The 25,894-nt window shown below is 40.7% G+C and overlaps 1 protein-coding gene across 1 annotated transcript; it reads right to left on the reverse strand.

Moving 5' to 3' along the window:
- Window positions 1-1,127: 1,127 nt before the first annotated feature.
- Snapc1 (small nuclear RNA activating complex polypeptide 1) lies at window positions 1,128-24,387 on the reverse strand. The gene is made up of 10 exons (XM_069993354.1): window positions 24,214-24,387; window positions 19,119-19,278; window positions 18,785-18,925; window positions 17,966-18,070; window positions 15,848-16,006; window positions 14,467-14,535; window positions 13,715-13,777; window positions 11,401-11,548; window positions 3,208-3,306; window positions 1,128-2,371 (listed from the first exon to the last, which is right to left on the reverse strand). Exons 1-10 carry the CDS (start codon window positions 24,339-24,341, stop codon window positions 2,337-2,339), a joined length of 1,107 nt encoding a protein of 368 aa, XP_069849455.1. The 5' UTR covers window positions 24,342-24,387; the 3' UTR covers window positions 1,128-2,336.
- Between the last annotated feature and the right edge of the window lie 1,507 nt (window positions 24,388-25,894).

Consider the following 25,894-nt stretch of genomic DNA (forward strand, 5'->3'; position numbering starts at 1 on the left):
AGATTCAACTCACTGTATTAGCTGTGCAATGACGGTAAAGAATTTCTAGCAAATAACACGGTATTCGGGGGCTGATCACAGATCTCCACCTGCAGATGTCTGTCCCATCCCTGCTAAGTGCCTACACTGTGGAAGCTGCTCCATCTGTTTCCACACATAGTTGGTCTGTCCAGGAAAGCAACCCCTTTTAGTAGCTAATGTGACAGCATGAACTTTAATAAGTCCAAGTTTTATTTGTATACATATTCTGAGCAGAAAAGATTATATAAATGATACATTTTTCACCTATGGGACCCTCTTAGATTTTTACTGAATCAATAACCCAGATTTAAATTACTGAATCACACAAAACATCATGAAACACAATCAAGTGTAAGACAAGTGGGTCACAAAAGTAGATGTGGAGACAGTCCCTTGGCAGCAAACACTGTTCAGACAGTCTTCACCTAAATGTCTGGAATAAGAAATTAAAGCTGGGAACTGGTGGCTCACATGTGTAATCTTAGCTACTCAGGAAGCTGAGATCTGAGGATTGCACTTTGACGCCAGTTCCAACAAGAAAGTCCATTAGACTTTTATCTACAATTAACCACTCAAAAACTGGAAGTGGTGCTGTGGCTCAAAGTGGTAGTCTTGAGCAAAAGAGCTCAGAGACAGCACCTAGGCTTGAGTTTAAGCCCCATGACTGACAAAAAAAGAAAAAAAAAGAAAAAAGAGAAAAAATCAAAAGAGGCATATTTATGAAGCCATAGAAATCTCTTCTGTAATTACCACTGAGTCTAAGAGATTATTAAAGGTTTGTGTCAGAAAATCAGTACTTAAAGCCGGGCGCTGGTGGCTCACGCCTGTAATCCGAGCTACTCAGGAGGCTGAGATCTGAGGATCGCTGTTCAAAGCCAGCCCGGGCAGGAGAGACCATGAGACTCCTATCTCCAATAAACCACCAGAAAACCGGAAGTGGCGCTGTAGCTCAAGTGGTAGAGTGCTCGCCTTGAGCTGAAGAGCTGAGGGACAGCGCCCAGGCCCAGAGTTCAAGCCCCACGGCCGACAAAAAAAAAAAAAGAAAATCAGTACTTAAGTATTACATTTTAACAATTTATTGACTCATAATACATGGATACATACATATATATAAATATATATACAAATTCCACAAACATACAAGTATACATTTATTTATATTAGAAAAAGAGGAACTTTAAAACAAACACTAAATAATACATAATTAGCTGATATGATGGTGCACATCTGTAATCCTAGTATTCAGAAGGGTCAAAAGTTCAGGGCCAGCCTGAACTATGTAACTGGACCCTGTCCCAAAAGAAAAAAAAAAAAGGAAATTTAAAAAATAAAGAATAGGGCCGGGCGCTGGTGGCTCACACCTGTAATCCTAGCTACTCAGGAGGCTGAGATCTGAGGATCGCGGTTCAAAGCCAGCCCAGGCAGGAGAGACCGTGAGACTCCTATCTCCAATAAACCACCAGAAAACCGGAAGTGGCGCTGTAGCTCAAGTGGTAGAGCGCTCGCCTTGAGCTGAAGAGCTGAGGGACAGCGCTCAGGCCCAGAGTTCAAGCCCCACGACCGACAAAAAAATAAATAAATAAATAAAAATAAAGAATAGGGCTGGGAATATAGCTTAGTGGCAAGGTTGAGTGCTTACCTCGCATGCATGAAGCCCTGGATTCCATTCCTCAGTACCATATAAACAGAAAGGCCATATAAACAGAAAATAGCACTGTGGCTCAAGTGGTAGAGTGCTAGCCTTTAGCAAAAGAAGCTCAGAAACAGTGCCCCGGCCCTGAGTTCAAGCTCCAGGACTGGCAAAAAGACAAAAATAAAATAATAATAGTTACTAACGTTATTAACTATATGTATTTCACAAATCACAAAAATGAGGTAAGGCAAAAATTTTATTACACAAAACCATATAATACACAAAATAGTAAATGTGCATAATATACAAATTCATTACAAAATTATAAACACAAAAGCTTTTTATATATTTCAAGAAAAGACTTTAAATAATATAGACTAGTTAATATACCAGTACTATATCCAGATCATGTCATAAAGGTTTTAAAATACAGTAATGATGTGCAATAAATAGGATCCTTTCTCTATATCACATTCTACAAGCAAACTTTACCTTCATTTAAGTATATTTTGTAAAAGAAAATTTGTTAGCTGTGTTAAAAAGCTATTCCCATTTCAAAGAAATAACTTTTACTTCCCCAGAAAATTATTTGTAATACCGACAGTCTTCCTGTTTGATACATAAAACACAAATCTTTTCTTCAGTCAGCTCAAAATGTGAAACTCTGTACCAGGCTCCTGGTTCAACGCTTTCTTTTCCTCTTCAGTGCAGTGAACTCTACAGACATAAAGTTCAGAAGTTTGTCAGTTTGAAAAATCCTGACACTTTAATGATAACACTGCTGATTTGAAATATATATGTTTAACTGGTATATAACTATATAACTGTTAAACAGTGACGATCCATTTAAGAAATTTTAAACCTCCCCTGCTCAAGAATTTTTTTCCAAATGACACTAACTCTGTTAATGTATGCTAATTAGTTCAGGCCCCATGACCAACAACAAAAAAAAGAAATAGAAAGCAGAAAGAAAGGGATTCCTGGAAGAGTGGCAGCCAGGCTGAAAAGTTTATCCATTAGGTCAACAGAGCAAGCATTGTCCAGAACACAGCAGGGTAGAGGTCTGGAGACCTTCTTTTTTTGTCGGTCCTGGGGCTTGAACTCTGGGCCTAGGGTCTGTTCCTCAGCTCTTTCGCTCGAGGCAAGCGCTCCACCACTTGAGCTACAGCACCACTTCTGGTTTTCTGTGGTCTTATTGGAGATAAGAGTTTCATGGACTTTCCTGCCCAGGCTGGCTTTGAACCGCGATCCTCAGATCTCAGCCTTCCGAGTAGCTAGGATTACAGGTGTGAGCCACCTGGCGCCTGGTCTGGAGATCTTCTTTAAGACAATTAAACTGACAATAGCTAATAGGCATCCAGATCAATTCATTTACTCTGTCATTACGCACTTCAAGTATCATGACTAATGGTATGATTAATTCTGAAATTCCCCAATGAACCAAAGATAAAAAGGATCATAAGAACACAGAGTCATGTTTTTCAAGAGTTCTAAGCCTTGATGCTCTACAACCGTAAGAGTCCTTCACTAACTTAAACAAAATTCCTCTATACCTGTCTCGCTGAAACTGTCGGTCTCCTCTTCCTCTTCTGTAATTACGGGCATACTCAGATGTAAAGACTTTCCTTCCTTAAGCGTATTCTGTACATTACCTGAAAATATTTAAAGAGAGATTAAGAAAGACATATAATAAAACAAGAACTATTACTTCTTTTTTTTTTTGTACTGGTCCTGGGGCTTGACCTCAAAGCCTAGGCATTGTTCTTGAGCTCTTTTGCTCAAGGCTAGTGTTCTACCACTTGAGCCATACTCATTTCCAGCTTTTTGGTGGTTAATTGGAGATAAAAGAGTCTCATGAACTTTCTTGCTTCAAACCATGATCCTCAGATCTCAAGACACCCAAATAGCTAGGATTATAGGCAGGAGCCTCCAACTTCTAGTTAATAACTATTACTCTAAAAAAAGGCATTCTACATACATGTCATTCTAACAGCATAAAAATTAAATGTCTATTTCACAATAAAAAATTAATTAATTAAATGTCTAAACTAACAACTGAAATTATAACCCATTCTAAACGCATATTTTAAATATCAGTATATTTGTATCTGTTATATGTATGTTTGTGTATTAGTATCTATGATCTGAAAATAGTCCTAACTTCCTCCACTTTTTCCACTAAAGAAAAGTGGAAGCCGGGTGCCAGTGGCTCACGCCTATAATCCTAGCTACTCCAGAGGCTGAGATCTAAGGATCACAGTTCAAAGCCAGCCCAGGCAGGAAAGTCTGTGAGAGTCTTATCTCCAATAAACAACTCAGTAAATCGGACGTGGCACGGTAGCTCAAGTGGTAAAGTGCTAGTCTTGAGCTGAAGAGCTGTGAGACAGCACCCAGGCCCACAACCGACAAAAAAAAAAAAAAAAAAAGGAAAAAAAAGAAGAGTAGACCAACAGACAAGACACCAAATCAGCCAAACAGATACCTTATTTAGTCTTTATCACACAGACAAGGGCCTGTAAGGCCACAAAGGAGGAACTAATTATGTGTTCCTCCCTTGGGTTCATCAAATTAATCAAAATGGAATTTAAAGTTCACAATTTCAAGGCTGGGAACATAGCTTAAGTGCTAGAATAGCTGCCTAGCAAGTTTAAGGCCCTAAGTTCAAACTTGAGTACCATCAACCACCCAATAACCAACCAGTCAACCAACCAACCAACCAATCAATAGTGAGTATCTTTTGGGGGAGTAGGGAGGTAGGGGTTGCTGCTATACCCTTAGCCAGCCTTATTCTTGAATGCAGATAGTTACAATTTGCTACTGACTCCATTTTCAAAAACACTGGAGGAGTTCTGTGTGAACTCTTTGTGACCTGAAGAAATTAATCAGAAACCACCATCACCATCACCATCACCACTAGGTGCCACACAGTACTCAACATCCATGTTCCCCAAGCAATGCCCATTCCCGGTTGTTCTATTCTACATGTATCCCACTTTATATGCTATGTGTTCACTGGTTCTTTACACTCTACCTTTTCCCACAGGAACAGGTTCAGGTTTGCTTTCATAAACAATATAGCCTATGATATATGAATGGTTATGAAGTGAACATGGGTTCAGCTATTTTACAACATGGTATTTCATAGCTCAGATATGTAACTATCAGCATAGGAGGTAAGTAGTTAAATGCACATGGGGTTAAGTTTCCTACTCTAATGCAAATATGCTAGGGCTTTAATGCTGTGCAGCTGTTATACAATGAATGCAAGACAGAGCTGAATAATCTGTGGTAATATACTTCTACCTTAAGCACAATTCAAACAGTGAAATAACGTTTCCTATTAAGTCATTAAAACAAGATTATCTCGTTACTTGCAACTCCTAAAAAAATAAAACAATGTTCCAGATAATTTTCCAGATAATCACTTTAGAAAACACTTTTCCCGGGCTGGGAAGGTGGCTCAGTGGTAGAGCGCTTGCCTTGCATGCATGAAGCCCTGGGTTCAATTCCTCAGCACCACATAAGCAAAAAGAAAAAAAGCCAGAAGTGGCGCTGTGGCTCAAGTGGTAGAGCGCTAGCCTTGAGCTGAAGAGCTGAGGGACAGCGCCCAGGCCCAGAGTTCAGGCCCCACAACCGGACCTAAAAAACAAAAAAACAAAAAAACACCTTTCCCTAGCTTATGATACATCTTCTTTTAGAATTTGAACCAATATTTTGGTTGTTCACAAAACTGTAATTAGTACCTCTACCCACTGTTCCTCAGTCTTTTAGTCATGGCCATCTACATCATGCTAATGATTTTAGAATCCATATTTACCTAACAGAATCTTACAACGAAAGGCAAGGATTCCTGAGCTCAAAACTGGCAGCTGAGACACAAAGCTTCATCTAGTCACCAGAGGATCATTAAATGAATCACTGTTCTCTGAAAGCTCTTAACAAATACAGTATTTGACCATCTCAAAGCAAGCACACAAAACTTCAGAATGCCAAATTTAAAGTCCACACAATAAACACAGCTGACAAGCTTTACTCACAAGTGCATTCCCAGGACCTTATCCAGAACTCATGCTTAACTGTACATAATCTTGAAATGCATGGCCAGCCAGTTGCCTAGACCATCAGAGCACAGAGGCCGAAACATAAAAAAACCAAGTTGTTGTGTGCCTGCACACTGAGAACCAAGACACCACTGTGGTCAATGTCACAGAGAAAGTGCTTTTGTTTAAAAACAAAGTAAAGCCTAAGCACTGACAAAGTAGTATAGTATGAAGCAATTAATAAACTGCCCCCACAGTTAAGATATTCCTGATAGGATCATTATAAAGCCCAAGAAAATATGTTCATGATAATACCAGGAGTCATCAAGAGAAAATTAAATTATGTTCAGGATATAGTGCTCTAGAAAATGAGAGAAAAAAGCCAGGTGCTGGTGGTTCACGCCTGTAATCCTAGCTACTCAGGAGGCTGAGATCTGAGGATCTCGGTTCAAAGCCAGCCCGGGCAGGAGAGACCATGAGACTCCTATCTCCAATAAACCACCAGAAAACCGGAAGTGGCGCTGTAGCTCAAGTGGTAGAGCGCTCGCCTTGAGTTGAAGAGCTGAGGGACAGCGCCCAGGCCCAGAGTTCAAGCCCCATGACGGAGGGAAAAAAAAAAAGAAAAGAAAATGAGAGAAAAAAATTCACTTTCTCGTAGTATTTTTCTTTTTTCTTTTTCTTTTTTGGGTCCAGTCGTGGGGCCTGAACTCTGGGCCTGGGCGCAGTGGTAGAGCACTTGCCTTGCATGCATGAGGCCCTGGGTTTGATTTCTCAGCACCACATAAGCAGGAAAAAAAGAGCCGGAAGTGGCCCTGTGGCTCAGGTGGTAGAGTGCTAGCCTTGAGCTGAAGAGCTGAAGGACAGCGCCCAGGCCGAGTTCAGGCCCCATGACCGGACCCCTCCCCCCCCAAAAAAAGCTATAGAAAACAAGAAACACCAAGACAAACAAAAAAAGGAATACCAAGAAAGAAACAGCACAAGCATACATTTTAGGTAAACAGCAAAATAATCAAATTTAAAATATTTTTTGGACTTTTAAATCTAACTTCCTCAAAAATACAAGTTCCCTAGATAGAGCATGTCAGGTGGACATGGACAGTTTCCTATGCTCAAAGCTGTGTGGGAGACAACTGTCAGTTACTAGACACAGCTAAAATACAACTAGGAATAAGCCTACTTAATGTAAGTGCATGTCCATCCCAAATCCATATTTCCAACTACTCAAGGGATAACAAAGTAAAGAAGTTAATGACTTAAGCATGGGCACAAGTCTCAGTTTTGCTGTCACCTAGTGATCCTCAACATGTGAGAAAAGGTTGGTGGTATGACATAAACATGATAGATATAGCAGCTACCATTATCTATCTTTGCCATCATACCATAACCAGTGCTTATGTTCTCTAAACTATGGACTGTTACATTCTAGGACTGGTAAACAGGTACAAAGGAAGCTTGATAATACCAGTAATCCAGGTGTGGCAGAACAGACCTGTAATTTTCACTTGGGAAGTAAAAACAGGAGAATTACAAGTTCAAGGCTACTAAGAGTTATATAGTGCGCCTGCCTCAAAAACAAAAACAAAAACAAAAAAAACAGGTAAACTCAATTTAGGCAATCATCATAGAAACTAAATCTGACGAACAGACTAAAGCAAACTCTTCCCCAAATGAAATCCTCATTGTGCCATACATGTTTCTCCAATATCAAAGACAACAATATTCTCTCCACTGCTTGGGCACTCAGAACCTTGTCTCATTCCCTCCAACAGCTTCCATATGGAGTCTCTTCCCTGATATGTTCATTTTATCTTTCCCAGTTTTGAAACATCATATATTTGAGTTGTTTACAGTCTTTGCTTATTACTGTTATTTGTACAGTGTTCATAGACATTGAGTTGCTAAACAGAATGCACATTTGAAACTTCTGACAGATGATTCCAAATTGCTCTCTGAAAGTAGGCCTATTTACTCTTCCACTTAAATTCAGAAATGTTATGTCCTAATACTTGCATTACTAATGGATATTCAGTTATCTTTAATCTTTGCTGATCTAATAAATGACATTAAAATCATGTTTTAATTTATATTTCTAATTAAAAATAAAATTAAGCCTAAATGTACATGAAGCTCATTTTCTGAGTTTTACTCTTATTAATTTGTAAGAGCTCTTCTAAAATTAGACCATTGTATGTACTCCAAATGGTTTTAGAATAACTTTTGCTTTGTGTGAAAAATAAAGCTCTTTTTTTTGGGGTAGGGGGAGAGCAGAGAGCGGGACTATGGAAATCCATTTTAAGTATTAAAAACTTTTGATTAAGGAGAAACTATGAGGGCTCAAGAAATGTGACTTAGTGGTAGAGTGCTTGCCTAGCATGCACGAAGCCCTGGGTTCAATTCCTCAGTACCACATAAATAGAAGAGCCGGAAGTGGTGCTGTGGCTCAAGTGGTAGAATGCTAGCCCTGAGCAAAAGAAGCTCAGGGACAGTGCCTAGGCCCTGAGGTTCAGTCCCCAGGACTGGCAAAAAGAAAAAAAAAAAAAAAAAAGAAAGAAACTATGAGACATTTTGATTTTTATTCAGGTAATTATTCTTTAGGCAATTACCTCTCCTTTAGAATAACAAAAGAACAAACAAAACCCACCAACTGGGCCGGGTGCTGGTGGCTCATGCCTGTAATCCTAGCTACTCAGGAGGATCTGAGGATCATAGTTCAAAGCCAACCTAGGCAGGAAAGTCTGTGAGACTCTTATTTCCAATAAACCACTAGAAAACTGGAAGTGGAGCTGTGGCTCAAGTGGTAGAGCACTCACCTTGAACTGAAGAGTACAGAGACAGTGCCCAAGCCCAGAGTTCAAACCCCACAACTGACAAAAACAAACAAAAAAACACCCACCAACTCTGTTGAGATTTTTCAGTGGAGTTTTGTTGACTCTATAGAAGAAACTTGAATTAGTTTCATCCTAATATGGGACTTGCTAATCCACAAAGATAATTTATCTATTTATATGTCTGTTTTCATCATTTTTTGTAGTTTTCAGCACATAGATTTTGAAATATTATGTTAGCTATATGCTTAAGTAATTTGTTTTAGATGTTACTGCATCTCATGTGGTAGAGCACTAACCTTGAGGAGAAAATGATAAAGGATAGCATCAAAGCTCCAAGTTCAGCTCCAGTACTGGCAAAATGAGTAAATAAAAATCAGTGCCTAGATTAATATAGTGAAATATGAACTTGGTGACCTTGTTAAATTTAACTATTAGGGGCTGATGGTACTGCTCACAGTAGAGCACTTTCCTAGCATGTAAGAAGGTGGCTCAGTGGTAGAGCGCTTGCCTTGCATGCTCGAGGCCCTGGGTTCGATTCCTCAGCACCACATAAGCAAAAAGAAAAAAAAGCTGGAAGTGGCGCTGTGGCTCAAGTGGTAGAGCGCTAGCCTTGAGCTGAAGAGCTGAGGGACAGCGCCCAAGCCCAGAGTTCAGGCCCCATGACCAGACCAAAAAAAAAAAAAAAGAAGTATCATGTAAGCTCCAGACCTGCAAAAATAAATTAACCAATTAGTTAATTCAATGGTTAGTTATGATACTTTATATTTTTAGAGGATTATTCTACAAAAAACTAATTTCATTTAAAAACAAAGTACTATTTTCCTTTGGATGACCACTGTTTCTTTGTCTTGCCTTACTGGACATATTAGGATTACTAGCATAACTGCCACAAGAGTGATAAAATCAGCTATCCTTCCTTCTTGGTTTTAAGGAAAAGCATTATTTGCCATTAGGGTATTAGTTTTTTTTAATAGATATCCTTTTTCACATTGAATATGTTTCCTTCTAATCTCAATTTTTCATCACGAGCAGATGCTAGATTTTCATCAAATACTTTGTCTCCATCTATTGAGATGACTATATTGCCGCTATTTGGATAATATGATTGCTATACTGGTTTACTTTCTCATACTGAACCAACCCTCATGTGCTTGTTCTTAGACTAAACCCATTTGTTCATAATATATTGTTGGATTTGGTTTGCTAATGTTTTTTAAGATGTTTTCCATGTATGCTCACATGAGACAGTTTTTATTCCTGATTTTATGTAGTGTCAGTAAGTTGAAAACTGTTCTCCCTTGTATTTTCTGAACGAATCTATACAGCATCGGTATGATTCCTTTCTGAAATATTTCAAGCTGGGCTTGGTAGTCTATACAGCATAGGTATGATTCCTTTCTGAAATATTTCAAGCTGGGCTTGGTAGTCTGTAACCTCAACATTCAGGAAGTAGAGACAGGATCACATGTTTGAGGCAAGTAATGGCTGTTTAAAAAAAAAAAGCTGCTTAACCCTAACCACTCAGGAAGCTGAGACCTAGATGATCTCAGTTTGAAGCCAACCCAGGTAGAAAAATCAGCAAAACACCATCTCCAATTAACCAGCAAAAAAGCCGAACTGAAGGGGTGACTCAAGTGGTAGAGAGCCAGCTTTGAGCAGAAAAACCTAAGAACCTTAGAATTGGAGGTCCTGAGTTAAAGCCGTAGTAATGCCACACAGAAGAAAAGGAAAAGGGAAAGGAAAGGACAAAAGGGAGGGGAAAGGAGGGGAGGGGAGGGGAGTGGAGGGGAGGGGAGGGGAGAAAGAGAAGGAAGAAAGGAAGGAAGGAGAGAAGGGAGGGAGGGGAGAGAAGGTTTATAGAACACAGCATCTACCATTAGTTTACTTTACACATAAATTGATTCTCACAAAAATTACTAATAAAATATTTAATGGAACATTCTAGACTGACTCTAAAACTCTATTACTTTGACCAAGTTATTTGTGAAATGATAAATTTGAAGTCCTGTGCTTCCTTCCAGCAACAAGATCACAAGTATCTAATAAAATTACTTAAACTAGCCCACAAAATTACTTAATTGCTAAATTATTTAATTACAAAATTACTTAAATAGGCTCATGCCTGTAACCCTAGCTACTACTCAGGAGGCTCTGAGGATCACAGTTTGAAACCAGCCCTGGCAGTAAAGTCTGCAGAAGACTCTTATCTCCAATCAACCACTCAAAAACTGGAAGTGTGGAGCTGTGGCTCAAAGTGGTAGAACACTAACCTTGAACAAAAGAGCTCAGGGGACAGTGTCCAAGCCCTGAGTTCAAGCCTTCTGACCTCCACCAACAACAAAAAATTACTTAAACTAGAAGAGAGCAAGAGAAGGGGTGACATTGTCCAAAAAGAAAAACCTGACTTACAGAAAAAAAAAAGTGAAACCTCTCTGTACATCACTTTTATAATAAAAAAAAATAAAAATTTATTTAAAGAATTACTTTCAATTTTAAATCTCACAATGCTATCAATGGAGCAAGTCTCTGATCCTCTTTAATAAGAATAAAGGTGATAGGCAGTCCTAAGCAAGACTCAGTCTCACTTGTTGATCTGTAAAAGTAAAACTTTAACAGGAACCTTTGTGCCAATCACCTGGTGGCTGACACCTATAATCCTACTCAGGAGGCTAAGACTGGAGGATTGTGGTTTGAAGCCAGCCCAGCAGGAAAGTCCATGAAACTCTTATCTCCAATAAACTACTCAGAAAAGGCCAGAAATGGTTCTGTGACTCTAGTGGTAGAGTGCTAGCCGTGAGCACAAAAAGCTCAGGGTCAACACCCAGGCCCTGAGTTCAAGCCTCAGGACCCGCAAAATTAATTAATTAATTAAAGGTACCTTTGCTACGGGAAGATAACTTCCTTCCTGCTGATTTTGATGTTTCTTTGGTCTTTTTTTTCTTACTTGCTTCACTTTGCCCTTGTCCAGCAGAATCAGAGTCAGAGGAGTCAAGCTTGACTTGACGATGCCTTCTTGACTTGGATGCCTTAAGAGTTAGAAATGCAATTAAGCACAATGAATTATAAAATAAACTCGATGAACAGAAGCACACAAAACAGAGCAAAGACATAGAAATACATGTTATACAGTCCTTCACTATCGCACTTGCTTGGCTTTACATAATGATGGAGCATGTACATAGTTTTCTACCTTTGTAACAAAGTTTCCTACAGCTGTTTGCTATCTATGCACACTGCACTAAAATGTATCTAGGGCTGGGAAGGTGGCTCAGTGGTAGAGCACTTGCCTTGCATGCATAAGTTCCTCAGCACCACATAAGCAAAAAGAAAAAAGTGGAAGTGGCACTGTGTCTCAAGTGGTAGAGCGCTAGCCTTGAGCTGAAGAGCTGAGGGACAGTTCCCTAGCCCAGAGTTCAGGCCCCACCACCGGACCCAAAAATAAAAATAAAATAAAATAAAATGTATCTATCCTGTTACCTAAAATTGTTGGGAAATAGAAACATAAGACAAGTACTATTTTAGCCCTATTCCTAATAATCTATTCCTCAATTATTGATAACAACTTATTTTCCTTAGCTATTACCATTTTGAGTGGACCTATTTCATAACTAAATCCAAGTCCCTAAGTTTCACATCACCACTCCCACTGTGAATAGCCACTGTGAACAACTCAGGGATAGGTGTGGATTGTGTCATAAGTAATGGAATTCAACTTTAGAACTGTTTAACCACTGGGAAGAAGATATGTGATTTCTTTTGAATTTAAAGCTGGGAACATGCAAGCTGGCAGCTGTGGTGAACAACCCCTGAAGAGAAGAAAATCATCAAAGAGAAATGGAGGATAAGTCTTAATAACATCTGATTCCAAGGCTAGCTAGTCAAGGATGTTCTGATTCTACCAGTCAGTACTCCCTTACTTGCTGAAGCAGAGTTTCCAGTTAAGGTCACATATGGTATCAAGTTCTTAAAAAGGAACCACATTGGGGGCACAGGAATGGAGGGAAGAAGGGTGAACAAATGTAATGTACATTATATGAAAAATGAACTATGTAACCAGGGTGGGGAGGGGAGGAAAAGTGGGAGGGATCATAAAGGGGGGAAACTAACAAAGAAGCATCATACTCAGCCCAACTTATGGAATTGTAATGTCATTGTACAATAGCTGGTAATCTATACCAACTATACTTTTGAAAAAGAGAAAAAAATAGCTGTGTGGTGCCAATGGCTCATGCCTAATCCTAGCTACTCAGGAGGCTGACATATAAGGATCATAGTTCAAAGCCAGCCTGGGCAGGAAAGTCCATGAGACTCTATCTGAGGATCACGGTTCAAACCATTAAGCCCAGGCAGGAAAGTCCATAAGACTCTTATCTCCAATTAAATACCAAAAAGCTAGATGTGGAGCTATGTTTCAAGTGATAGAGCGCTAGCCTTGAGCACAAAAGTTCAGAGATTGTGCCCAGGACCAGCACAAAAAGACAGAAAAAAAAAAAAAGAACAGTGAAAAACTTATAACCATGCAATAACACCCATGTAATTATTCATAATTTTAAGTATATGATAATATCTTGATAAATATGTTAAACATCAACTAGCAATAAATTATAAAGAAAGGGTTTTAAGCTAGGTGCCGGTGGCTCACGCCTGTAATCCTAGCTACTCAGGCAGGATCGTGGTTCAAAGCCAGCCTGGGCAAGAAAATCCATGAGACTCTTATCTCCAATTAGCCACCAGAAAACCAGAGATGGCACTGTGGCTCAAGTGGTAGAGCGCTCACCTTGAGCTAAAGAAATCAGGGACAGTACCTAGGCCCAGAGTTCAAGCCCCACGACCGACCAAAAAAAAGGGAGGGAGGGTTTCTAGTTATAAAGAATTAGGGATAATTATTATCCTCAGTGCTGTCAGTCAATAAAATACTCCATTAACTATACTGTAGTAAATATGTAACACCTAGAAGAAAGCATCCAATTTCCATATTATCTTTTTTTTTTAATTTAATTTTATTTTATTTGTGAACATACTGTACAGAGGGGTTACAATTACATGGGCAGGATAATGCATACATTTCTTACCAAGCATTGCAGCCTCCTCCTTTGTTTACTCTTCACATCCCTTCCCAGCCTCCCTCCTCCCAATCCCAATCCCAATCCCAATCCTTGCCCTCCCCCATATTATCTTATTAAAAAACTTACCTGAGCAACAACTGAAAAAGCTCTTGATTTTATTTTTGCTAATGTTTCTGCCCTTTCACATCTCTGTAAGCAAAACAAACATGAAAGAAAAATAAAGCTGAAACACACAAACATTAGGTAAAATCATGAACCCCCAAGTATTTGAAAGAGAAGGTAGGGTAACAGGAAGTAACAACAATTAGGTACATACTGATACACACATATACATATAATAATCATCCTCAGTTATTGTTCATTGCACTGAGGTCTCAGGATAATATGCAGCAATGCTTTGGAAGTCAAGAGCCCTTGACTCCCATTAGCTCCTCATCTGCCTATTCCCTGACAGGTCCTCGTGTCATTCACCAAGAGATGACAGCTTTTGGAGCAGAAGCTTGAAGCAGCAGCTTTTTGAAGCAGCCGCTTGAGCGCCACTGGGCTAAACGGCTGCCAAGAAGTGAGAAATGACATTGTGAAAGCCTTCTCTTCACATCTGAGAACTCAGGCACTCCATGGACTCCTTTACCTCCCAAAAGCCATCAACATCCTTGCTCCCAACCCACATGGCATGTGGCTCTTCAAAAGGCATCCACTGAAGAACAGACCACTTTTTCACAAAACTCAAGATTAAAAAATGTTTGATATTTTTATAATACTGACCAAACATTACAATGCTTAGTATGATGATATTTCTTTATACTGTAATTAGTCATACAACAAAGGAAAGGAAACCAACCACACTGCTGTCTATAAACATTTAACATTTCTCTTACCTCTGGTTCTTGGGAATTGCCTTCTTTCTTTTCTTCTCCATCTTTAAGTTTTGATTTTAAGGATGGATTCTAAAAAAGCAAAAATTATTTTTATATACTACATATACCCACATTTATAATGCTACTGACTACAAGTCAATTTCACAAAACTGAGTATCAGTTACTTTTAACTACCAAAAAAACAAAAGATTATTTCACATTGTAGCATGGTTTACCATCTGACATCAAGATCACATGTAAGTTTCAGAATAACTCTAAGATATAACAATAAAGTATTTTAATCATCCTAACGAAGAATATCAGGCATGTTATGTAGAAACTAGACTTCCCCTTCTTTCAGGTTTCCTAAGATTTTAATAATGCTCAATGAAGAGTTTATTTAAAGAGAATATTAAAAGATAGTTACATTAAATGCCTACATTATTTGTGTACATTGTGATAAAGTACATTTTAAAACTTGTCATTTTAAAAAATGGAACTATCACTTTTTCCTCCCAAGACTTTATCTACCACTTCCTTGTTGATTCTTTTCTAAAATTAAGACTTGAAACAGGTTTTTTTAACATGATAGAAAGCCAAAAAAAGTAACAACAAATTTTTCTGAGAGTCTCAATAGCTAGTATTTGTGAAAACACTAACGCATGGTCAGGTACTTATTAAAATAAAATTGAATCATTTCAAAGGTAAATTAACAAGAATGCCATATAGGTTTCCAGTGTGAGAATGAAGCTCCAGCATCTCCACGCTGTCATGGAGTCTGGGCAGCTGTAGCATCAATCCCTTGGGATCAGTAAACTGAAAAGTGAAAATGGTGCTGATGGTCTTGCAAGTGGATAAGCCACAGCAGGTAGAGCACGTAGTGTGGAGGCACATCCTGTCACACATGGAAGCCAGCACACAGTCCCGAGGCTGCTGCGACATGGGAGAGGGGGACCAGTGTCACACACCTCAGTTGTAAGACAAGCTGGACTGGGGGAATTTTCAATTAATTCAAAAAATATTTATGTGTTGGTTAACATATTCAAAATTGTAAACTAATGCTGGAGTCAGTAGTGTGCCAAACAATAATTATATGCCAGATGTATCCCAAACATTGCCAGTTTCCAGCCACTAGAAATTACAAAGATTATAACTAACTTGTGGTATAACAAGATTATGTACTCACCTATAAAATATATACATATAAATATACATCTATATTTACATACACAGAGATACTTAAAGCTAAATAACAGGGACAAAGCCATAACTAAGAAGGCAAAGGCCTAAGTCTTCACTCTTCAGGAGCACAGCCACCAAACCAAGCTACGCATTAACATGGTCTCCCACTTCTAAACCTCATGAATAATACACAGTAAGGCACTGGAAAGGCACTACTTACCTTCCTGTCTTTGTGCCACTGCTGATGCTCCAGAATGATGTTCTTAATATTATCAAAGAAATCATCCTTGATCAAGCTGAGGGCTTGGTCTGGCTTGGACTTATCAGCTGAAATCACATGTTTCATGTTCTGATAATGATCATGAACATTCAGCATTTCCTGAATGTGAAAAGTTAAGCATTTTAAATTTATTTCTCTATCCTGGGGGACAGAGTCTCTCAATATGTAATCCAGGCTGGCTTCAACAAACATTACAGGCATGTGTTACTACACTTAGCTCAATTTATTTTTTAGTTTTTGGGAGGACAGGGTCTCATTAGCTAGCCCAAATTGACCTTTAATTTTCAGTCCTGCTGCCTCCATCTTGCTGAGATGAGATTTATAGAAATGTACCATCATATCTTTATTTTTTTGATGAACTTAAAAGGCAAAACCAATGCAAATCACAATTTCATTCCAAACCAACTGTGAGTTGACAAGATCAATATCTGTCATATTATGAAAATATAAGCATACAAATAAAACAGTACAACTTTAGCAAAGAAACTATTTCCCAAAGGTATAAATGCACTGAATTCAATCTCAAACTCTAAGACACAATGTTAGGGGACAACACTGGGGAAAGACTAGGTAATGTAAAAGTACATTCCAGTAAACAACAAAATTTGTAGTACAACATTTCACCAAGTATTACCACTAAAAACTAAGATCATATTCTGATAATTGCCTCAAGAATATTTCCCTTAGCCGGGCGCCGGTGGCTCACGCCTGTAATCCTAGCTACTCAGGAGGCTGAGATCTGAGAATCGCGGTTCAAAGCCAGCCCGGGCAGGAAAGACCGTGAGACTCCTATCTCCAATAAACCACTAGAAAACCGGAAGTGGCGCTGTAGCTCAAGTGGTAGAGCGCTCGCCTTGAGCTGAAGAGCTGAGGGACAGCACCCAGGCCCAGAGTTCAAGCCCCACGACCGACAAAAAAAAAAAAAAAAAAAAAGAATATTTCCCTTATTTTCTATACAAGGATTCTATAGTAAATTGCAAAGCCTAGGCATCTATCCTCCAAGTTACATCCTTCAGTTTTATACAAGATTAAAGGAGCCGGGCGCTGGTGGCTCACGCCTGTAATCCTAGCTACTCAGGAGGCTGAGTTCTGAGGATCTCAGTTCAAAGCCAGCCCGGGCAGGAGAGACCGTGAGACTCCTATCTCCAATAAACCACCAGAAAACCGGAAGTGGCGCTGTAGCTCAAGTGGTAGAGCGCTCACCTTGAGCTGAAGAGCTGAGGGACAGCACCCAGGCCCAGAGTTCAAGCCCCACGACCGACAAAAAAAAAAAAGATTAAAGGAAAAGAAAAATGATTTCTGATACCATTTGTGACATCATTATTAATTAGACTTCTACCCCAGAGATTACCAATATAGTTCCACATGTCTGAGAATAAAGAAGAAAGACAGTAAACTGGAGTGAGACATAAGAAACTGTGTAAGTCCTGGTGTAAAAACTGTAACATCAGCAGAGAACTATCAACCCTCTCATTACAGATGGCCCCTGTAACATCCAAAGATAGACATCATCTGGGTGGATCATCAACACCAGTTCAAGAAAGCAGAAACTGGTAATGGAAAAGTGTTCTCACATGCAGGATCTGCAGTGAGAGAAGGATGTCCAGCTACTAAATCTCATCTCTGAAATGTCCTACAACTCTACCAAAACCAGAAAATAGCTGGGCACCAGTGGCTCACACCTGTAATCCTTGCTACTCAGGAAGCTGAGATCTGAGGATGGAGGTTCAATGCCATCACAGGCAGAAAAGTCCCTGTGAGACTCTTATTTCCAATTAACCACTCAAAAAACCCCTCCAAAACCTGGAAGTGGTGCTGTGGCTCAAAGTGGTAGAATCCTAGCTTTGAGCAAAAGAACTCAGGGACAGCAGCCCAGCTGTCAGCAGCAGCCCTGAGTTCAAGCCTCAGAACCAGCACAGAAAAGAAAATAAAGAAGAAATGGAAATGATTGGAAAAAATCATTACAAGAATTTTCAGTGTCTAATAGTTATAATCTCATTGTATAATTAGCAATAAAACAATTTTTGTTCCACTATTTCAAGGGAATAGCAAACTTACCTCTAATACATCAGATGTGATAAGTTTCATTACACGATCATTTGGGTCTTTAAATTCTTCTGTAACTTCAGCTCGTTGAATTTTTTTCTTCATTCTATATGAAAGCTGCAATGATAAAAATGAATGTCTTTTTAAGTAATTATCTTTTATAGGATATTTTTAAAGTATTAAAATATACAAACAAAAAAGCAGCCCTCAGTGTGCACTTGTGAAGTATTTATGTTCAAAGACTATCAGACTTTTGAAATCTCCTGTTAGGTTCTGTACCATGTGCTTACAAACTTGGTAATAGTCAGAGAAGTTACATAGTCTGCCAAGTAATGGCACACCTAGAACCACTACTCTCCAACCTGCTGTCTTAATAGTGACAAAACTAGAGAAGTAACAGATTTTACTCAAAGTTTCAGCTTTTCAACAGCTAACATATTAAAGTTTCTTGGTCCTCCTTCGGTAAGTCTCTGATGTTTGGCTAACAAAAGGCACAAGGGGCTGGGATGCAGCTCAGTTGTGGAGGAAAACTATAAAAGTAGGCATGAGGCTTAGGGTCAGATTTCCAGCATCGAAAATAAAAGGGAAGGGGAACATGAATAAATGAAGATACCAAATCTCTTACTCCCATTTGCAACAATGTGTGGCATCTAGCAACACTCTACACACTCCAAACCTGAGGCTGAATGTTTTGTTTGCAGGGGTAAAAGTAATCAGACTATATATTTTAAGCATTAATGATAGTCTTTCATTTTTTTGGAGCTGAAGCATTTATAGGAGATGAAGTGTAACTGTTCATTTTGAAAAAAGAAATTTTTCTGGTTAACGTACCAATTTAGGCATTGCTGTAAAGTGGAAAGCTCTGTCTAGTCGCAGCTTCCTAAAGATATAAGCTGCATCAAAATGCTGTGCATTTATCAAATCTTGCTGAAATTTCAAAACTTCATCCCAATCCTTTAAGGCAATTCTGACCTGCAACCAGAAAGAGAAAAAAATGTATGAAATTAAAATATCTTTTAACAATTATAATACAAATTAGGCACACTGACATTTCTTGTTAAGCCAGTTTACATATCAACATATATATGAACACACATATATACATACACACACATATTGCTTGTTCCATATTTCTGCTTGGGGAAAACAGGTAGCCCAAAAATACCTTTTGTTTTGGTTGACACAGCTGGGTATTATACAGTCCATAAAGTAGATACAAAGCACCAACTCTGATCTGGAAGGTGTATGGAGGTAAAAAATATCGCCAAGCCAAAGCTAAAGCTTCTTTTGTAAATGTGTTCTTTTCTAAATTTCTCATTTTGCCACTAAAACACACAAAAAAAGATACCTCATTAAGTACATCAATCATAAACAGAAGCCAGCAGAGTTACATACTTATTTAAATAGCAGTTGTGGATAACTGGAAACAGACTTCATACCTGATCCTCCCTCTAGTGATTCAAGTAAGAAGAGTGAATTGCACACCCTTCTAATACTGAGGCAGAAGCAACTATCAGTGAAACACCATACTGCACTTCAAAACATCAAGCTTACTTGACAAATTGGAAAGCAAAGAAGTGACTTCAAATTACTGCTGGCCAAATACTTAAAAATATCTAATATTGGGGCTGGGAAGGTGGCTCAGTGGCAGAGTGCTTGCCGTGCATACATGAGGCCCTCGGTTCGATTCCTCAGCACCACATAAGCAGAAAAAGCCGGAAGTGGGGTTGAGGCTCAAGTGGTAGAGCGCTGGTCTACAGAGGAAGAGCTGGGGGACAGCGCCCAGGCCCAGAGTTCAGGCCCCACAACCACCACCACCACCAATATATATATATAAAATATAGCTAAGTCATAAAAAAATTCAGTATGACATACTGATAAACCTGGATAAAACAATCAAAAGATATAGATATAGATATAGATATGTATATATATTTTTTTGTTTGGAGGGAGAGGTCAGTCATGGGGGCTGAACTCTGGGCCTGGGCACTGACCCTCAGCTCTTCAGCTCAAGGCTAGCTAGCACCCTACCACTTGAGCCACAGTACCACTTACAGCTTTTTTCTGCTTATGTGGTGCTGAGGAATCTGATGCAGGCCTCATGCATGCAAGGCAAGTACTCTACCACTAAGCCAACTTCCCAGCCCATCAAAAGATAATTTAAACATAGTTTTCTATATAAGAGCTGGAATTTAGTATATTTTAAAACATCTATTTTGGGCTGGACACCAGTGGTTCACATCTGTAATCAGACCTAGTTATATGGCTGAGATACAGAAGATCAAGGTTCAAAGCTAGCCTGGGCAGAAAAATTCATGAGATTCCTTCTCTAAGCTAAACAAACAAGTCAAAAAAAAAAAATCATAGCTGGAAGTGTCGCTGATATGGTAGATGGTTAGTCAAGCAAGCAAGCCCACCAAGCAGTTGTAAAACCCCAAGTTCAAACCCAAAAAAAATTGCCTGTGTAGTATTTAGTATATCCAAGTAACTGACACAACACAGAAGTATATTAGTATTTTCATTTAATAAAAACAGTATAAAACTATAAGGACATTATCACTGCAGCCAATAAACAAGGACTCCATTATATCTGATTACAAGAAGGAAAGAGAAGCCGGGCGCTGGTGGCTCACGCCTGTAATCCTAGCTACTCAGGAGGCTGAGATCTGAGGATCACGGTTCAAAGCCAGCCCCAGCAGGAGAGACCATGAGACTCCTATCTCCAATAAACCACCAGAAAACCGGAAGTGGCGCTGTAGCTAAGTGGTAGAGCACTCGCCTTGAGCTGAAGAGCTGAAGGACAGCGCCCAGGCCCAGAGTTCAAGCCCCACGACCGACAAAAAAAAAAAAGAAGGAAAGAGAACACATTGGCCCTCAAGTAATAGGCTAAAAGACAAAATACCTACTATAGTACTGATGACCGAAGCAATTTCTTTTTTTTTTTTTTTTTGGTCCGGTCATGGGGCCTGAACTCTGGGCCTGGGCACTATCCCTCAGCTCTTCAGCTCAAGGCTAGTGCTCTACCACTTGTGCCACAGCGCCACTTCCGGCTTTTTTCTTTTTGCTTATGTGGTGCTGAGGAATCAAACCCAGGGCCTCAGGCATGCAAGGCAAGTGCTCTACCACTGAGCCACCTTCCCAGCCCAACACAAGCAATTTCTAAAGCAAGTCCACCATTTCTGACTCTTTAGCTAAAAATTGGGCCAACCTTAGAAAAATTCCCTTCATGTACCCCTTTTTGCCAAGAAGGAGCACAGTAAAAGACTATGTATTAGCTGGGTGCCAGTAGCTCACGCCTTTAATCCTAGCTATTCAGGAGGCTGACTCTAAGGATCACAGTTCAAAGCCAGCCCAAGCAAATAAGTCTGTGAGACTCTTATCTTCAATAAACTTAGAAAAAGCCAGAAGTGGCGCTGTGGCTGAAGTGATAGAGTGCTAACCTTGAGCACAAAGAGGCTCAGAGACAGTGCCCAGGCCCTAAGTTCAAGCACCAGGACAAGAAAAAAAAAAAAAAAAAAAGACTGGATTTTACAAACAGGCACACACATAGGTCCCAATATCTGCTCTGCCATTGTCTATCAGTCTTGAGTAATTGCCTTCTGTAAGTCTCAATTTCTTCACCTATGAAAAACAAGGAAAATTATACACGCTTTTCAGACTCATTCTATGGATTAAATTGAGCTACAAATGCATTACATTTTGTAGGTATTTTTTAAAAGTTAGTCATTCTGGGGCTGGGAAGGTGGCTCAGTGGTAAAGCACTTGCCTTGCATGCTTGAGGCCCTGGGTTCAATTCCTCAGCACCACATAAGAAAAAAGCCGGAAGTGGCGCTGTGGCTCAAGTGGTAGAGTGCTAGCCTTGAGCTGAAGAGCTGAGGGACAGCGCCCATGCCCAGAGTTCAGGCCCCACGACCGGACCAAAAAAAAAAAAAAAAAAAAAAGTTAGTCATTCTTTTTTCATTATTGTACAATAACTAAAGATCTTTTTTCTTAACTAGCAGCTCTACATTCTCTACCCCCATCTATTGCACAAATGCAGTATGTAATTAATTTACATCAAACAACAGAAAGAAGCCCAGCACCGGTGGCTCACACCTGTAATCCTAGCTACTCAGGAGGGAAGGCTGAAATCTGAGGATCACAGTTCAAAGCCAGCCCAGGTAGGAAAGTCCATGAGCCTCTTATCTCCAATTAACCACCAGAAAACTGGAAGTGGTGTTGTGGCTCAACTGGTAGAGCACTAGCTTTGAACTAAAAAGCTGAGGGACAGCACCCAGGCCCAGAGTTCATGCCCCACAACCAACCAAAAAAAGGACAGAAAAAAGAGAACTTCTATATATTATTCACTAAAAGACAGTTAATCATAAAGACTCATTCAGTCAGACAATCAATTATTTGGCCTTTTTCAGTATATGTGGTATGCTAATAGGAAGGAACACAGTTCAGTTAGTTGCCCTCAAGTTGTTCAGTGTAGTGGAAGGAAAATTCTAGAATGGTAGTGAACATTTACTGAGCATATGAGACACAGTTAACACACATTATTAGCTCATTTAATCCTTACAAGCAATACAAAGTTGTATTGTCTCTTATTCCAGATCACAATAAGGGGACCCTGTGTGGTCCATCATTTGTCATGTCAGCTTAGCCTCTTTCTTGTACTGCTCTTCAAATACTCAATTACAATAAAATGTGCTGAATAGTACGATTAAACAGAGTGGGAGCAACAGAACAATTAGAACAAGCATCCGGGAGAGGAGTAGTACTGGGGCATGAATTCAGGGCCTCTCCATTGCCCTTAACCACTTGAGCCATGCCCCCTGTCCTGTTTTATTTTTTAGATATGGTCTCAAGCATTTTCCTGGAGCTGGCCTAAGACTTATGAGCCTTCTACCCCCTTATGCCAAGTAACTGAAATTACAGAACTGCCTGACACCACACAGCAACTGACAGGGCCAAAAGACTTCTTTGAAGAATTATCCTTTGGGCTTAAGTGTAAGTGAAGACATGTATGAGCAAAGGGAGTGGAAGAAACCTCAGGTTTAGGACAAAGGCAACTGCAGCAGCAAGAAAGTAAGTGCAGCCATGAACCCATGGCTCATGCCTGTAAATCCTAGCTACTCCAAAGGCTGAGATGGGAGGACTGCAGTTCTTAGCCAGCCCAGGCAGGAAAGTGCATGATAGTCTTTAAAAAAAAAACAAAACAAAAACATTTTTTGTTATTATAAAGGTGAAGTACAGAGAGGCTGCAATATTGTACAATATGTAATGTATATGTCAGGTAACAAGTGAATTTCTTTTTTGGGACAATATCACACCAACCCTCTCTCTCTCTCAGTTTTTCCCTCTTTTCCCCCTCCCACAAGTTGTTTTTCTGGTTGTTTTTTTTTTTTTTTTACCAGTCCTGGGGCTTGAACACAGGGTCTGCGCACTGTCCCTGAGCTTCTTCTGCTCAAGGCTAGCACTCTACCCCTTGAGCCACAGCACCACTTGTGGCTTTTTCTGTGTATGTGGTGCTGAGGAATGGAAGGGGTCGGGGGAAGGCGTGTGTGTGTGTGTGTGTGTGTGTGGTGTGTGTGTGTGTGTGTGTGTGTGTGTGTGTGTGTGTGTGTGTTTTCTTTTCTGGTACTGGGGATAGAACCTTGGACCTTGCACTTGCTCGGCAGACGCTTTGCCCCTGAGTTGCATCCCAGCCCTCCACAAGTTGTATGTATAGTTCATTTTCAACACAGTGTCTAGTGAGTGCCACTGCAGCAGCTGTTCTCCCTCTGTCCTCTCAGCAGTGATCTGCTTATCTCCAAGGAACCACCAAAAAGCCACAAGTGGAGCTGCAACCCAACGGCTAGGGCACACCAGCCTTGGGTAAAGGAGAGAGGAGGAGGAGACGGAGTGCACACACGCACGGGCTGGGGGTCGGGGAATGGGCGGGGCCGCCACGCGGGCAGAAGCCCCGTCCGAAGACATCGAGCTTTCCCAACTCAAGGCCAGAGCCACGGACGGGGCTTGACCGGGATACACCCGGGAGCGACCAGCCTGGGGGCTTGGGATGCGGTCGTGGACGGAGTGACTGCTCGGTATTCTGAGAACGAGACGAGGAGGTGGGAAGACCCGGGCGCGGGTCGAGGCGGAGGCGGTGGGCACAGAGGGCTGCAGAGGCATCCGGAGGCCGCCCGGCCCAGCGCGAGGCCCGGGCGCCCGCCGGCGAAGGCCCCGGGGATCGGCGCCCGGACGCCGCCCGCGGGCCGAAAACCGGAAACACCCACCAGAAGATGGTCCCGAACTTCATGCTTCTCCAGAGCTGCGAGAAATCCTCGAAGCGAACGCTGTCCAGCTCCTGGAAGCGGCTGAGCAGCGCCTCGCAGTCGGCCTGCAGGCCCGAAGGCGCCCCCATGCCTCCACGACCGTCGACCACTGAGCGCCACCAGCCTGCCGCCGTCACCCGGGAAACCAAACCGGGATGCCCCGCCCCTCGCGACGTGACGCACGCGCGCGCGCGCCCCGGGACTGACGTACTATCCTCTCCGGGACCTTTAGCTCCACCTACATCCGGGCTTGGGCTGGCAGGCCTGGTGCTTACTGCGCATGCGTTCCGGAGTAGGTTCTTACCTGGAATATTAAAATCACTGTAGAGGTTTAGGCCTCCAAAGTACCCTGAGCCCAAAGAGGATTTTAGGCGTTCATTTTCCGCCTGTTTATGGAGATTGGCTTTGCCTTTGTTATCACTCTAGATCTTAAAAGTGACAAAAGTCAACAATGCAAAGCAAGTCCGCCCGGGAAAAGTTTGACAGGAGGTGCAGCCAGGAAATGATCTCAGTTGTTCTCTCTTTAGTCTACACGCCCCTAGCGCGGGGCTTACGTGTGGCTTTCTGCCTGTGGCCCTAGTAGTCTTCCGCAACCACTCAGGGAGGTGTTTAATACAGTCTTTTGCAAACAGTGTGACCCCCTGCCAAGGCCTAGCACCCAACCCAGCAGCATATCTTCCTGAGGTAGTATTGACTGAAAAGCCTCTGCATACATCCCCCAACCCCATTTTGTACTTTAGAGCCCAGGTTTTCTCTGAATGCAAAGTCACACTATTCTTCTTTAAGAAATATGTGGTTTATTTGTTTGGTTTTCTGACAAGGTCTCACTTTGTAGCTCCAAACTGGCCTTGAATTTTCTGGGGTTACAACAATGTGTCACCATGCCTGGCTCAAGTCAGGGCTTTCTTTCTGCACCTGGACTACCAATTGGCTTCCCATTTCTGATGACTGATCTTTTAAATATTATGTAGACAGAAAACGTATGGGATATGATAAGAAACACAGCAGTAAGATGGATATCTTCCTGTTTAAGAATAAAATTAGCAGCACCTCCTAGCAATGAGTTCCTCTAACCATCATTCTAACCAATGAAACCTCTTCTATCTTCACCAACTACCTTTTAAGAGCATCCTGAGCATGGATATGGAGAACCACAGAAACAGAAAGAAAGGTTATGTGGAAGATTGCATGAAGGATTTTGATGAGTCAGGCCTGGACAGGATAATATAGCAATCTCAGCTGTCTGCAAGTTGTTCATGACCACTCCATCTCACAATAATAGAGGGAGTAAGAATAAGTGTTTGCAAACTTTTAAAATTCTTTTTTGGTTCTAGGCTTTGAACTCAGGGCTTTAGACTTGTTAGGCAAGCACTCCCAGTGCTTATGTCACACTCCAGCCCTGTTTTGGTTATTTTGGCAAGGATCTTTTTGTATTGCAGGCCTTGGAGTGCAGTCCTACTTTGTCTTCCACATAACTGAGATGACAGTTGCACACTACCACATCCAGATTGTGTGTTGAGATGGAATCTTGCTAACTTTTTGCCATGGTTGACCTCAAACCTCAGTCCTCTTACTCTCTACCTCTTGAATAGCTGGGGCTACAGACATGACCTATTACACAGCAGTTTCTTCTTTTTTTTTT

This window comes from Dipodomys merriami, unplaced genomic scaffold (assembly GCF_024711535.1).
Source record: "Dipodomys merriami isolate MVZ:Mamm:240054 unplaced genomic scaffold, mDipMer1.0.p SCAF_1, whole genome shotgun sequence".
NCBI classification, from domain to species: domain Eukaryota; kingdom Metazoa; phylum Chordata; class Mammalia; order Rodentia; family Heteromyidae; genus Dipodomys; species Dipodomys merriami.